Source organism: Carassius gibelio, chromosome B24 (assembly GCF_023724105.1).
Source record: "Carassius gibelio isolate Cgi1373 ecotype wild population from Czech Republic chromosome B24, carGib1.2-hapl.c, whole genome shotgun sequence".
NCBI classification, from domain to species: Eukaryota; Metazoa; Chordata; class Actinopteri; order Cypriniformes; family Cyprinidae; genus Carassius; species Carassius gibelio.
Genome location: NC_068419.1, coordinates 16,614,080 through 16,629,589, shown reverse-complemented (window position 1 = coordinate 16,629,589; position 15,510 = coordinate 16,614,080). Strand labels below are relative to the sequence as shown.

Here is a 15,510-nt window from a genome sequence, read left to right as displayed (position 1 = left end):
GGCAGGTTTCGCAGGTCTGTCAGGGTCCATTCCCCGCCCTCCCCCAGTTTCCCCATTTCTCCATAGGACTGGGGGGGGGGGGTTGGGTTGGTGACACGTGTCCCGAGCTCTCATCAGCGTCACCCTGAAAACCGAGCCGTCACACTTGCTCCTGTTGGTCACGGGCTGAGCGGCCACACATGCGGATCATCAAGAGCTGCCTATTTAAGCACAGCAAATGAACACAGAGGTGAGAGATGTCTCCACGAGAGTCTGCAATCCTAACTCTGTCTTGCTTTCAGAGAGCAGTGTGTGACCGCCAGCCCCACCGCACACGGGAGAGCACAACGGACCCACACCATCACAGCACACAGATCACAGAGGAAGCCAAACACCCCGCACCGGACCACCTCACCTCACCGCCTTCTGCCACACTATTTATTAATAAAATCCACCCTTCGGGGGGACTCACCTGTCCTTACTCGTCGTGTCCTTCTTCACCCCGCCACACTAGACACAAATGTCAGTTGGTGATGTACAATAAAAGTATAGCACCGTAAATGATAGAATAGTGGAGAGAATAAAACACTGATTGACACTGACCAGATCTCTTCTGAAACTCTAAAGCAAGCTCTGTTTCAGTGGATATAAGCAAACACTTTCATCCATGTATACCAGTGTTAATATAATGTTGTTTGTTATATAATTTTTCTGATGTCAAATGAAATATGGCTTTGGTGAAATCACAGAGTAAGAGTAAGTGTCCAGCAAAAGCGCACGCGTGCCATCATGCCAGGACTGAGTGTGTTTCTCTCTAGTGGTTTAAACCAGACTAATACCATCTGTGCTTAAAAAAAAATAAATACAAAAATCTGAAACCTGCTTCACGCTCTTGCTTTCTAAATATGACCTTCTGCCTCCAAAGAGTTTCACAGTTAGATTTACAGGTTCTGTTCTGTTCTGTTCTTGTGGTAAAGGGTTCACATTAGAAGCTGCCCTAATGCCAAAGTTCCTTTATGAAACTCTTCTAGATGTACAGCAGTAACAATTTAAACAAACAGAAGTTAATTCACACCAAACTGCAATTACTAATTATCTGCTATTATTAACTTTTCAGACGAAGACGAACATTTCCAGCAACACCTGTGGTGATTTAAGAAAAAGATCATCATGATGAGATCAGACCTCTGGAATCCAGCAGCGCTTACCCCGTGACCTCCAGTGACCCCCCGGTGACCCCGTGACCTCACACTGACAGAGCAAGCTCAAGTTCTTTAGTACAGTTACTTCAGCGATGGACAGGCATGCAGACTCTGAAGCGATGCAATGATTGGTTATATACATGATAAGAATAGTAATGAATTACAGCTCCACAAAAAATGTGTCAAACATGGAGTTCTTTATTGACTGTAATTTCTTTTGGAAGAACTTTGTGGTTAATGATAGGCCCTTTATAAATATGTGGACAGGAGACAAGCATGTTTAATGATAGGCCCTTTATAAATATGTGGACAGGAGACAAGCATGTTTGACTAAAGAAACAGACACATCTTAAATCCCTAACACCTAATCAATGTCTAAGAATGACAAACATCTGGGATGGAAAAATAAAAAAAGACAATCTTTCATCAAATGTAGCAGTTCGTTATAAAGCCCAACAAATGCCTTTTAGATGAAAGTAATCACATACAAAACCTGGACGTAATCTAATCAGTCTAACTCTACCATGATATTGATGTGAGGGAAGGACACAGAATGAGAGAGAGACAAAGAAACGTTTAATGAACACAGCAGAAACATTAAGACAAGTTATGTGTTAAAACATGAGAATCCCTATAATAACAGCAGGCATCCTGAAGGGAATGTGACTCCATTCCCATCCAGTGTGAACAGAAAGAGCTTCAGACACTCGTCAGTGTCGTAGTGTAAGGACAGCTTTGACTCGATGTGTGTCTGAGATCAGATGAAGAGCATCTAGAGCTCGCTCCGTTCATCACAGCACACTTCTCCTCACACACTTACACCGCTTACAGTGATTCACTGCTGTTTAAATCTAAATAAAAGTTCTGAAGCTTTAAGTTTTTTGTGAACTTAACAGTTTCTGAGCAAATTCTGGTAATTGATGCTGAGAACTGCTGACATATAAAGCCTTAAATCTGTAAAACCCATTCACTGAGCCTACCTGCTGTTTAATGTTAACTGTAGGACCTGCAGAAGGAACGCTAATGATGTTTTCTCCAGGAATGAGACTTAAAAAAAAAAAAAAAAAAAAAACCTGACCCTGAAGCTGCTGTGTGTGAATGTGTTCAGTGCATATGATAAAACCCAGACCTTCCTTCATCATTTCACAGAGAAATAAACACTCGCTGCTAGAACAGCTTCACTAGACTTCTACATTCTGTGAGATCACATCAGTGCAGCACGCAGGAGAAAAGCATTCATGTGCGCTCATTATGATTTGATAACATAACAAATCTCATGTAAAACAATCCTCCGGAGATCAAGTCTCTGATGCAACAAAAACTGCACTTTCTCATCCAAAACATAAAAAAGAGAATAGGAAGTGTGTCCAGTGAGAGATTGATCATTAATCACGTCTCGGCTGCAGTCCACTCATGATTTATTAATACAGTGATGATTATTAATAAGCACAAAGACCTGTCACTTTAGAAGAGTCAGTGTTTGTGTCTGTGTGCTTGTGTAACTCAGTACAGTCACATGTGGAGCTCCAACACTGGTCCTGACGTTTTCACAAACAAGTGAAAGTTGACTTTGAATCTGGCGGACATTTATGGAAATTATGAAAATAAAGAAAGCAAACAATCTAATGAAGCTCAGGGAGGAGATTGCAGGCCGTGTTTTCCTCCTCCGAGGCCTTCATTTCTCATTAATCCACCTTTTTTTCAGTCGTACTCTTCTGCTGGATCTTCTCTCCGTCCTCATCCTCCTCTCCCTCTGCTCCGGCCGTGAGCTGCGGCTGCTCTTCCTCCTCACCCTCCTCTTCCTCGTCGGTGAAGCTGTCTCTCTTCATCAGCTCCGTGTCATCGTCAGACTCAGCCGTGCAGATGCCGTAGCACATGAGACTGATGACGCCTAGCGGCAGACCGAAGAGAAAACAGCCGAGCAGCGGAGAGCTGCGGAACACCGACTGCAGACCAGACAGAGAGAGAGAGAGAGAGAGAGAGAGAGAGAGAGAGAGAGAGAGAGAGAGAGAGAGAGAGAGAGACAGAGAGAGAGAGAGAGAGAGAGAGAGAGATTTTTTTTTATTTTTTTTTATTTTTCAAAAACCATTTATTACATAAAATGGAACAGGCTACAATACATCACCTATTTCCAAAAGGATAAAAAAAATCACCTTAAAATGAAAAATACAACTCTTCTTCAACAATCTCACAAAGAACCCCATTTATGCACCAAATTGACTCAAACAATAAAAGATCATGCATTAATTTATAATAATGGAAGTCAATCAAAATCCTGGATTTCACAAGTCTTAAAAAAACAGCTACTAAATCACTGAAAACATTGGTCTCCATTTTTTCTTTTCTAGTGACGTAAATTGCCATTTTTGCTTGACCAAGCAAAAAGTTCAACAACTGAGACTTTTGACGATAACTTTTTAAAAACTTAAAACCACAAATAAATATTTTCATTGTAAAAAACACATTAAAAGAATTTAAAAGCATTCCCAATATATCAAATAAAAGTTTTAGCCTTTCACAGTGCATGAATGCATGAAAAACAGTTTCTTTTTGTGAACAAAAAGGACAACCTTCATTACAATCAGACTTAAACAAAGATACAAAGGCATTGACTGCAACTGCACCATGCAACAGTCTCCACTGTAAATCACCCGTTTCTTTGATCAATGGTGACTTGTATAAGACTCTCCACTCTGGTTTTTCGTTAACATCAAGTTTAAGAACCTCTCTCCAGGCTGTATCACACCTGTTATTTAAAAAGTTCTTATTAAACACTTTAACACAGTTCTTATACAATTCTTTCCCAGATGCAACCTCTGAGTCCACAATCTTTAAATTTTCACAATTGAGTAACATGCCATTACATTCTCCCATAACTGGATATACACATAATTTAGGAAAAGGATCATTACAATCAGGGTTTTTAGACCCTTTTGAATATTGTTCCAGCAACACTTTTTCTTCACCAGTAAGAGCTGATCTCCAACTTTCAAGTGCTTTTGTTACAATACGGCATGATTTGAGTCCTAAACACTCAGCAACTGTGTACACATCTTTAAAATCCAGTCCTGCTATTTGATGTAAGTGACCTATTGTTGTCACTTTAGTGTTCAATAAAGTCCTTTCTGGTACAGCAAAAGATGCTTCATGTGTTAGGTCCAAACGTGAACCAAAAACTAAAGGTTCTTGGAGTAACCAAAAGAGGGAGGGAGCACTGTTGTCCCTGTTAGTCTTAAATAAAGACCAGACTTTGAACAAGTTGCGATAAAAAAACGGAAGGTCACAAAGTCTTAGCCTATGAGAGTCCAGCCAAAACAAAGCTTTGTCCAAGCCTAGGCCTTCAATGCTTCGAAGAATTGCACAGGCAGCACCCATCCAACTTGAATCTTTAGTGCACATCAAAAGTCTTTGTACATACTGTAGGCGAAATGCAGCCGTTCAGCTCTGCAAGTGTACTAGACCAAGTCCACCTTCTTCTTTCGTCAGGTACAACACACTTTTCGGCACCCAATGCAATTTGTCCCAAAAGAAGTCAATTAAAATTGACTGGATTTTTGTTAAAATATCAACTGGGGGATCTATACAAGCTAAACGGTGCCAAAGTGCAGATGCAACTAGATTATTAATAATCAAAACACGTCCTTTATAGGACATTTTGGGAAGTAAAAACTTCCACTTATCCAGTCGTCCTTTTACTTTTTCAACAGTGCCTTCAAAATTCATTTTCACAACATTCTCACTCCCTAAAAAAACTCCAAGATATTTGAAACCATCTCTGGTCCACTTTAAGTCTTCAGGAAGCTTTGGTTCATCTGTTAGCCACTTTCCAACCAGTATAGCTTCACTTTGTTTCCAGTTCACTTTGGCGGATGAAAGAAAATTAAAATCATTTAAGGTCTTTAACAACACATTTACATCATTTGATCCACTAATTATAACAATCACATCGTCAGCATAAGCTGATAATTTAAAATTTTTGGTACAATTTGGTATACACAGTCCACACACAACAGTTCGTAATTTATTTAACAGAGGTTCTATGGCCAAAGTGTATAACATTCCTGACAGTGCACAGCCCTGTCTCACACCTCTATACACTCCAAAAGGAGAGCACAAGTCACCATTAATCTTTAAAACACTCTCAACGCCACAGTACAAGACTTTAACCATTGAAATAAAACCTGAGCTAAAACCAAATGTTTCTAAAACACACCATAAGTACATGTGCTCGACTCTATCAAAAGCTTTTTCTTGGTCAATTGAAATCAGCCCAAAATCTAAATTAAAAATTCTTCCACAGTCTAAAATATCTCTAATAAAGGAGACATTGTCGAACATTTTCCTGCCTGGCACACAATAAGATTGATCTGGATGTATAATATATTCAAGAACTTTACCTACTCTAACCGCTAAGGTTTTGGAAAGTATTTTGTAATCATTACATAATAAACTTATTGGTCCCCAGTTTGATATATCATTTAAATCTCCTTTTTTGGGGAGTAAGGTTATAATCGCTCTACGGCAACTCCGTGGCAATTGCCCCTTTTTTAAACTCTCATTAAAAACGGTTAACAATTCTGGGCCAACCTCTGACCAAAAGGTTTTGTAAAATTCAATTGTGATACCATCTATACCAGGTGTTTTACCACTTTCCATTTTGCTAAGGGCATCTTTCAGTTCGCTTAAACTCAGTGTTTTACTTACTTCCTTATCAACATCTTCCGTTATTTGTGGTAAGTTCTGAAAAAACCCAGAAATATTGTCTTTTACTTCTGAGATTCCATTCTTATACAAATCCTTATAAAATTTTACAGCTCTTGTTCTAATATCACAAGCATCAGTTAGTAAAACTCCGGACTCGGACCGCAAGGCATGAATCAATTTTTTCTGACCGTTCTTTTTTTCCAAATTGAAAAAAAACTTTGAAGGTGCATCCATTAATTCGGCACTTTGAAATCTAGATCTAATTAAAGCACCTTGTGTTGATAATCCTAGCATTTCACCCAATATTTTTTTCTTTTCTTTAACTTGCTCCATAAAATTAACATCTTTTGTTGAATCTACTTGTTCTTGTAACTTCATTAAGTCTTCTTCTAACAAACTCACCGACCCTTTAATATCTCTTGTAGCGTTGAGAGTGTAATGTTGACACAATTGTTTAATCTGTAACTTCACAAAATCCCACCACTGCTGTAATGTCAAAAAAGAGGATTTTATAGCTTTAGCATTTATCCAGAACGCTTTAAAAGCTTCTCTAAAAAGAGAGTCACATAGCAGGCTATTATTAAAATGCCAATAGGCACTTTTTGATTTGACACGATTTTTTGCCATAACACATTTGACCAAATTATGGTCAGAAAAACATACAGGAAATATTGAGCATTCTCTAAACATACTCGATTGGTGTTTGAAACCATAAAATCTGTCAAGCCTTGCCAATGACACCTGACCGTCATGAACATGAGCCCATGTATACTGTCTCTGTGTGTCATGAAAGTTTCTCCAAACATCAAAAATACTATGAGACTTTATTAGTTGAGTTAACCTCTTTCTTGATTGCTTGTGTGGTTCAACATGATTCCTATCCAAAGCATTTTCAGTACAATTGAAGTCTCCTCCCAACAATAAAAAATCATCAGTATTACAATCATTTAAAACATTGTCTAACGTATTCAGAAAAATCATTCTTTCCAATGCCACAGTTGGGGTATATACACATACAAAAACAAAAGAAACATTTTCAAATGAAGCTTTAACTTTCAACAGCCTTCATTTAATTACTTCTTCAACATTATAAAAGTGTGGAATAAAATGTTTTGAAAATAACACAGCAACTCCCCCACTTAGAGAGGTATAATGGCTTAAAATCACCAATCCATTAAATTCTTTAACCCAATCTATGCCATTTAAAACGTCACTGTGAGTCTCTTGCAAAAACAACACATCAATCTTTTTACTTTTCATTAATTCAAAGATTTGAGCTCTCTTCTTGATGTCTCTTGCACCATTGACATTTAAGGATGCAAAATGTATTTCCCCCATCAAAAGAGAAAAAAGAGAGCAAAAGAGGCAAAAAAGCCAATAGGAATTTTCCAAACTGCCCATTCTAGCTATTTTCACTTGACTCACTTAACTGGTTTAACTTTGTCACAATTTTTTTCAGCCGATAAACCTCTTGATCAGTGAAGCAGCTTTCACTTCTAAAAAGCTTAACTTTTTCAGTAAACTGCATTATATCAGGAAAATATTCATCTATTTTCACCTTCCTCAGATTTTTGGTCACTTTTAAGAAAGTCCTTATGTCATCAACAGTGTACGTTTGGCTGGAGAAGCCACTTTGAGGCAGACTGGCACTAAAACTACACTCTGAGATATCACTTTCACTGTCAGTGTCAGTCTGACTCACACTGACGTTATCCGCTTTTTTTGCTTGTTTATCAGTATGACAAGTTATCAGTTTTCTTTTTTGGGGAGTTTTAAAAAAACACCCTTCATCCCCTAACACGGGGGCATCGATTAATGGATTTACCAGTTCAATTGCCATATCCTTATTTTCGCCATTACTGCTTTCCGACTCGTCAGATTCACATTCAATTTCTTTTTCAACAGAGGAGTTTTTGATTGTTTCAGCTCCGTCTGTAATTAATCTGTTTTTAACAACATTGCTACTTTCTAAACTCTCAGGACTGTTATGTGTATTTTCTAAAACAGCAACTGGTGCTTTGTTCGGACCCGGCATTTCAGCGTCACGTTCCCTAACGACATTCTGCACTTCAGTCACATTATCAGAAACTGATACGTTCGGTTCATTCACTTTTTTTGGACAGGCACGGATGAGATGTCCATTATCTCCGCACGCATAACACCTCATTGTGTTTGTTGAGGCATATATGACATAATTAAAATCCTCATGACGAAAGTTGAGAGTCAAATCGAGTTCATCAGTATTATCTTTCAAAACCATATACACGAATCGCCTGAAAGACACAACATGTTTCAAATCGAAGACTTGCTTCCGATTGGAATCATCTTTATTGGAGATATCAGTTTTTCACACCTGGCAAGCATTCCAGCCAAAGTATCATTTTTGATAAACGGCGGCACGTTTGATAGCGTGACCTTCTTTTAAGAGGTAGAAAGGGGAAGCACTGACGTAAAAATGCCACCAATCTCAACACCGCTCTCTACTTCCAAATTTGCCAGGTCTATCGTCTTAAGAAAAATGACAATAGCATTGTTCATCCATGAAGCTGACAGAACATTCTCATGTCCAACTAAAGCAGCCACCGCTAAAACACACTCTTCTAAATTAGCAGTAGTATCAATTTTCACTCCGTGGCGCCTCGTTAAAAACTCCAAACTCCCTGCACCTGGAGCAGCCATGCTCCCAGTACATCGACTGGGAGCGGAAAACCCTCCCTTAAACAATCACCTCCTTTGACTATCTTTACCACAAAACACAATTTACACTGACACAGTTAAAGAAGATAGGTAAAGGTAGAAAAAGAAGTTTTCAAACACTCGTACCTCACACCGCAATCAAACGCTCCACATCCATGCTCCACGCTCACACCCACTCTACGCATGCGCACGAGAGAGAGAGAGAGAGAGAGAGAGAGAGAGAGAGAGAGAGCATTAGAGTAACACACACACACACACACACACACACGCAGACACACACAGACACACACAGACACCGACTGCAGACGAGACAGAGAGAGAGAGAGAGCATCAGAGTAACACACACACACACACACACACACACACAGAGACAGAGAGAGAGAGAGCATCAGAGTAACACACACACACACACACACACACACACAGAGACAGAGAGAGAGCATCAGAGTAACACACACACACACACACAGAGACAGAGAGAGAGAGAGAGAGCATCAGAGTAACACACACACACACACACACACACACACAGAGACAGAGAGAGAGAGAGAGCATCAGAGTAACACACACACACACACACACACACACACAGAGACAGAGAGAGAGAGAGCATCAGAGTAACACACACACACACACACAGAGACAGAGAGAGAGAGCATCAGAGTAACACACACACACACAGAGACAGAGAGAGAGAGAGAGAGAGAGAGAGAGCATCAGAGTAACACACACACACACACAAACACAGAGACAGAGAGAGAGAGAGAGAGAGCATCAGAGTAACACACACACACACACACACACACACACAGACACATACACACACACACACACACACAAGCCGGAGTATGTGATCTGGAGTGTATATCGAACACAGAAGGTGCATTCAGCATCCGCTCATATTGAGGATCTGATCCTTTCTATACTCTAATCTTGAACTATTTCTGTTTTCATCATCTTCAACAATCAATATCTTGATGATCAGACCCAACATTACATGAAAACACACATTCTTTTAAAGTGTTGTATTATTTCTTTTCATACTGCTGATTATGAACAGATTGAGGAATAAGAAGATGATGGAGGTCTAATGTAAAGATTAGTGAAGGGATCATGTCTTGGGACACCCGAGGTGTGTGTGTAAGGAATAAACAGGTTTTGGTTATGTTTTAGGTGATTGATCTGGCACTTCAATCTTCTGCAGAGTTCATCTGATCATCAGTGTGAAAGCAGTTTTCCAAATCTATAGCTATAGCTGTTTATCTCTAAATAAAACACTGAAGCAGCAGCTTGTATTCTTCACATACCTGAAGTGCATTGTGGGAAAAAAATGAAACATCAGTGAATCTAGAGTCTCCTCTTGAGTCACATTAGCTGCGTTAGTAAAAAAAAACTCAAGACTCAAGTCAGGATTAGTCTGATCTTAGTTTTTTCTGTTCTAGCAGAAATACAAACAGCTTTCATTAACAGTTTAATTAAATGGAGGAACTGATTTCAGTCAGTACATAACAACAGTTTACCAAACATTACATATTCAATCGGCTCACCATTACGGTGGATCTGGCATCGTACACCACGCGCTTGATCTTCCGGAAGATCCCGTCTCCTCCGAACGCCTGTCGGGAAACACAGGACCGAGTCGGATCAAGACAAATCCAGCAGCGTCTGATTCAGAGAGCGATTCTGCTGTCGCTAAAAACATTAAAGGGGTCATATGATGTTGCTAAAAAGAACATTATTTGGAGTAATGAAATGTGTTCATGTGTTTTAAGGTTCAAATAACACATTAATTTCCACATAATGTACATGATTGTTTCTCCTCTATGCCCTCTATAAATCATAGAAAACTGCTAGACTTGATTCATTTTTGACTGTGCAAAGTTCTGTATTCTGTTCTACAAAATAGAGTTCACTTAACAAGCTTCCTCCAGTTCTGTGTAAAGGGTTAAATGCACAGGAAGGTAAAGCACATTATTGTTTGTTTTTTGTCAGATTATAATTCAGTAGGTTAGGTATCAATGAATGACTGTTGATTACATATTTTATTCACGGTCAGTAGTGAATGTAGGCTATTTTGCTTTCGATTTGATCCGTTTACATGGGAAGTTTACCTAACATTATATCTACATAATTTTGTCGTCATTATTTTGTTTTAAGGAGTTAAAATGGCCCTTATCAACCTTGACTTACATATTCCATCACATTATTTTGACAGTTAAAGTCTGGGGTGGGTTTTTGTGAGCTTTTGGGCTAGAAATCGTCCATCCAGTCTGGCAACACTGAGTGTGTGACGGAAATGTTACGCTCCTCACCGGACTGTGACGTGTGTCCCGGCGCCAAGAGACAAAACCAATAAAACACATTACAAACAAGGCATTTGTTGCATCCAGTGGGGACATAATTACTGATTATAATGACTTATACTGTCTTTTTAAGTGCTGCGTAAACATAAAACCATGTCTGCATTTGTGATCGGAGAAATAACAAAAAACAAGCTCTACTCTACAACGCTCAAAACTTGTATTTGAATCATCAGTGACACATCCTTTAAATATATAAACATACTTACAGATGTGAGTTAGAAGCCTATAGACTGTCCTTGTGCAGTTTAAACTGCTCCACTTTAAAGAAACAGACACCTTCATTGTAGATTACTCTCACAGGAAACAGTCCTCCGTAAAATGCACTGCACACATCTCAGTATTTGGGTTGAACTGTTCTGGAACAGTGTTGTGACTACAACTTTATCCCTGATTTCTAGTTGTGTGCTCTTTTGGAAGACCAAACAAATTAGCTTCACTTTCACAACGAAACACACAATGTCTCCACAATATTGCAGAGACTCACAGTTACACCTTCTTGCTTTGCGTGAACATCTGGGCTGCGTCATGCAAATCTCCCCACACAGTGATGTAGACGTGTGGGGCGTGTTTAAACGAGGTGAATTCAATGATGAACTGCCTTTAACTTTCATTTTGCATTATTGACACACTGTTTAACTAATGAATGTATTTTGTTTAAAGCGTTATATAAATAAAGGTGACTTGACTTTTAGGGGGCGTGGCATAGTCTTATCTTTAATGAAGGTGACCTAATGCTAACAGACTTGGACTAGTTACCGGAAGGTCGCCGGTTCGAGTCTCGGTGCTGGCAGGAGTTGTAGGTGTGGGGGTGGGTGCGGGGGGTTAGGGGTTGGGGGGGGGGTGAATGAACAGCTCTCTCTTCCTCCCTCAATACTCATACTGCTCCCCGAGTGCTGGATCTATAGCTGCTCACTGCTCTGGGTGTGTGTGTGTGTGTGTGTGTTCACTGTGTGTGTGTGTGTGTGTGTGTGTGTGTGTTCACTGTGTGTGTTCACGGTGTGTGTGTGTGTGTGTGTGTTCACGGTGTGTGTGTGTGTGTGTTCACTGTGTGTGTGTGTTCACGGTGTGTGTGTGTGTGTGTGTTTGTGTGTGTTCACTGTTTGTGTGTGTGTGTGTGTTCACTTCTCACTGCTGTGTGTGTGTGTGTGTGTGTTCACGGTGTGTGTGTGTTTGTGTGTTCACGGTGTGTGTGTGTTTGTGTGTGTTCACTGTGTTTGTGTGTGTTCACGGTGTGTGTGTGTGTGTGTGTTCACAGTGTGTGTGTGTGTTCACTGTGTGTGTGTGTTCACGGTGTGTGTGTGTGTTCACTGTGTGTGTGTGTGTGTTCACGGTGTGTGTGTGTGTGTGTGTGTGTTCAGTGTGTGTGTGTGTGTGTGTGTGTGTTCACTGTGTGTGTGTGTGTGTGTGTGTGTGTTCACGGCGTGTGTGTGTTTGTGTGTGTTCACTGTGTGTGTGTGTGTTCACTGTGTGTGTGTGTGTTCACTTCTCACTGCTGTGTGTGTGTTGACTGCTGTGTGTATGTGTGTGTGTGTTCACGGTGTGTGTGTGTGTGTGTTCACGGTGTGTGTGTGTGTGTTTGTGTGTGTTCATGGTGTGTGTGTGTTCACTGTGTGTGTGTGTTCACGGTGTGTGTTTGTTTGTGTGTGTTCACGGTGTGTGTGTGTGTGTTCACTGTGTGTGTGTGTTCACTGTGTGTGTGTGTGTGTGTTCACTGTGTGTGTGTGTGTGTTCACGGTGTGTGTGTGTTCACTGTGTGTGTGTTCACGGTGTGTGTGTGTGTTTTCACGGTGTGTGTGTGTGTGTGTGTGTTCACTGTGTGTGTGTGTGTGTTCACGGTGTGTGTGTGTGTGTGTGTTCACTGTGTGTGTGTGTTCACGGTGTGTGTGTGTGTGTGTGTGTGTTCACAGTGTGTGTGTTTGTGTGTGTTCACTGTGTGTGTGTGTGTGTTCACTGTTTGTGTGTGTGTGTGTCTGTGTGTGTGTTCACTTCTCACTGCTGTGTGTGTGTTGACTGCTGTGTGTGTGTGTGTGTGTGTGTGTGTGTGTTCACGGTGTGTGTGTGTGTGCTTGTGTGTTCACGGTGTGTGTGTGTTTGTGTGTGTCCACTGTGTGTGTGTGTGTTCACGGTGTGTGTGTGTGTTCACGGTGTGTGTGTGTGTGTGTGTTCACGGTGTTTGTGTGTTCACGGTTTGTGTGTGTGTGTTTGTGTGTGTTCACTGTGTGCGTGTGTGTTCACTGTGTGTGTGTGTGTGTGTGTGTGTGTGTGTTCCCTCTGTGATTGTGTGTTCACTTCTCACTGCTGTGTGTGTGTTGACTGCTGTGTGTGTGTGTGTGTGTGTGTGTTCACTGTGTGTGTGTGTGTGTGTGTGTGTGTGTTCACTGTGTGTGTTCACGGTGTGTGTGTGTGTGTGTGTGTGTGTTCACGGTGTGTGTGTGTGTGTGTGTTCACTGTGTGTGTGTGTTCACGGTGTGTGTGTGTGTGTTTGTGTGTGTTCACTGTTTGTGTGTGTGTGTGTGTTCACTTCTCACTGCTGTGTGTGTGTGTGTGTGTGTTCACGGTGTGTGTGTGTTTGTGTGTTCACGGTGTGTGTGTGTTTGTGTGTGTTCACTGTGTGTGTGTGTGTTCACGGTGTGTGTGTGTGTGTGTGTGTGTTCACAGTGTGTGTGTGTGTTCACTGTGTGTGTGTGTTCACGGTGTGTGTGTGTGTTCACTGTGTGTGTGTGTGTGTTCACGGTGTGTGTGTGTGTGTGTGTGTGTTCAGTGTGTGTGTGTGTGTGTGTGTGTGTGTGTGTGTGTGTTCACTGTGTGTGTGTGTGTGTGTGTGTGTGTGTGTGTTCACGGTGTGTGTGTGTTTGTGTGTGTGTTCACTGTGTGTGTGTGTGTTCACTGTGTGTGTGTGTGTGTGTTCACTGTGTGTGTGTGTGTTCACTTCTCACTGCTGTGTTTGTGTTGACTGCTGTGTGTGTGTGTGTGTTCACTGTGTGTGTGTGTTCACGGTGTGTGTTTGTTTGTGTGTGTTCACGGTGTGTGTGTGTGTGTTCACTGTGTGTGTGTGTGTGTTCACTGTGTGTGTGTGTGTGTGTTCACGGTGTGTGTGTGTTCACTGTGTGTGTGTTCACGGTGTGTGTGTGTGTTTTCACGGTGTGTGTGTGTGTGTGTGTGTGTGTTCGCTGTGTGTGTGTGTGTGTTCACGGTGTGTGTGTGTGTGTGTGTTCACTGTGTGTGTGTGTGTGTGTGTGTTCACTGTGTGTGTGTGTGTGTGTGTGTGTTCACGGTGTGTGTGTGTTCACTGTGTGTGTGTTCACGGTGTGTTTGTGTGTTTTCACGGTGTGTGTGTGTGTGTGTGTGTGTTCACTGTGTGTGTGTGTGTGTTCACGGTGTGTGTGTGTGTGTGTGTTCACTGTGTGTGTGTGTTCACGGTGTGTGTGTGTGTGTTCACGGTGTGTGTGTTTGTGTGTGTTCACTGTGTGTGTGTGTGTGTGTTCACTGTTTGTGTGTGTGTGTGTCTGTGTGTGTGTTCACTTCTCACTGCTGTGTGTGTGTTGACTGCTGTGTGTGTGTTTGTGTGTGTGTGTGTGTGTGTGTGTTCACGGTGTGTGTGTGTGTGCTTGTGTGTTCACGGTGTGTGTGTGTTTGTGTGTGTCCACTGTGTGTGTGTGTGTTCACGGTGTGTGTGTGTGTTCACGGTGTGTGTGTGTGTGTGTGTGTGTGGTCACAGTGTGTGTGTGTGTGTTCACGGTGTTTGTGTGCTCACGGTTTGTGTGTGTGTGTTTGTGTGTGTTCACTGTGTGCGTGTGTGTTCACTGTGTGTGTGTGTGTGTGTGTGTGTGTTCCCTCTGTGATTGTGTGTTCACTTCTCACTGCTGTGTGTGTGTTGACTGCTGTGTGTGTGTGTGTGTGTGTGTTCACGGTGTGTGTGTGTGTGTGTGTTTGTGTGTTCACGGTGTGTGTGTGTGTTTGTGTGTGTTCACTGTGTGTGTGTGTGTGTGTTCACTGTGTGTGTGTGTGTTCACGGTGTGTGTATGTGTGTGTGTGTTCATGGTGTGTGTGTGTGTGTGTGTGTGTTCATGGTGTGTGTGTTCACTGTGTGTGTGTGTGTGTTCACTGTGTGTGTGTGTGTTCACTGTGTGTGTGTGTGTTCACTGTGTGTGTGTGTATGTGTGTGTGTGTTCACGGTGTGTGTGTGTGTGTGTGTGTGTTCACGGTGTGTGTGTGTTTGTGTGTGTTCACTGTGTGTGTGTGTGTTCATGGTGTGTGTGTGTGTGTTCACGGTGTATGTGTGTGTTCACTGTGTGTGTGTGTGTGTGTGTGTGTTCACGGTGTGTGTGTTTCTGTGTGTTCACTCTGTGTGTGTGTGTGTGTGTGTTCACGGTGTGTGTGTGTGTTCACGGTGTGTGTGTGTGTGTGTGTTCACTGTGTGTGTGTGTTCACGGTGTGTGTGTGTGTGTGTTCACGGTGTGTGTGTGTGTGTGTTCACGGTGTGTGTGTGTTTGTGTGTTCACGGTGTGTGTGTGTGTTTGTGTGTGTCCACTGTGTGTGTGTGTGTTCACTGTGTGTGTGTGTGT

At 41.6% G+C, this 15,510-nt stretch overlaps 1 protein-coding gene across 1 annotated transcript in view; it reads right to left on the bottom strand.

Moving 5' to 3' along the window:
- Positions 1-1,735: 1,735 nt before the first annotated feature.
- Positions 1,736-15,510, bottom strand: part of LOC128013590 (protein disulfide-isomerase TMX3-like) — a 32,666-nt gene continuing 18,891 nt past the window's right edge. Inside the window, exons 15-16 of the mRNA XM_052596700.1 lie at positions 10,130-10,198; positions 1,736-3,127 (exon numbers count right to left, since the gene is read on the bottom strand). Coding sequence (XP_052452660.1) covers positions 2,867-3,127; positions 10,130-10,198 — 330 coding nt within the window. The 3' untranslated portion in view covers positions 1,736-2,866. The remainder of the gene's footprint in view (positions 3,128-10,129; positions 10,199-15,510) is intronic.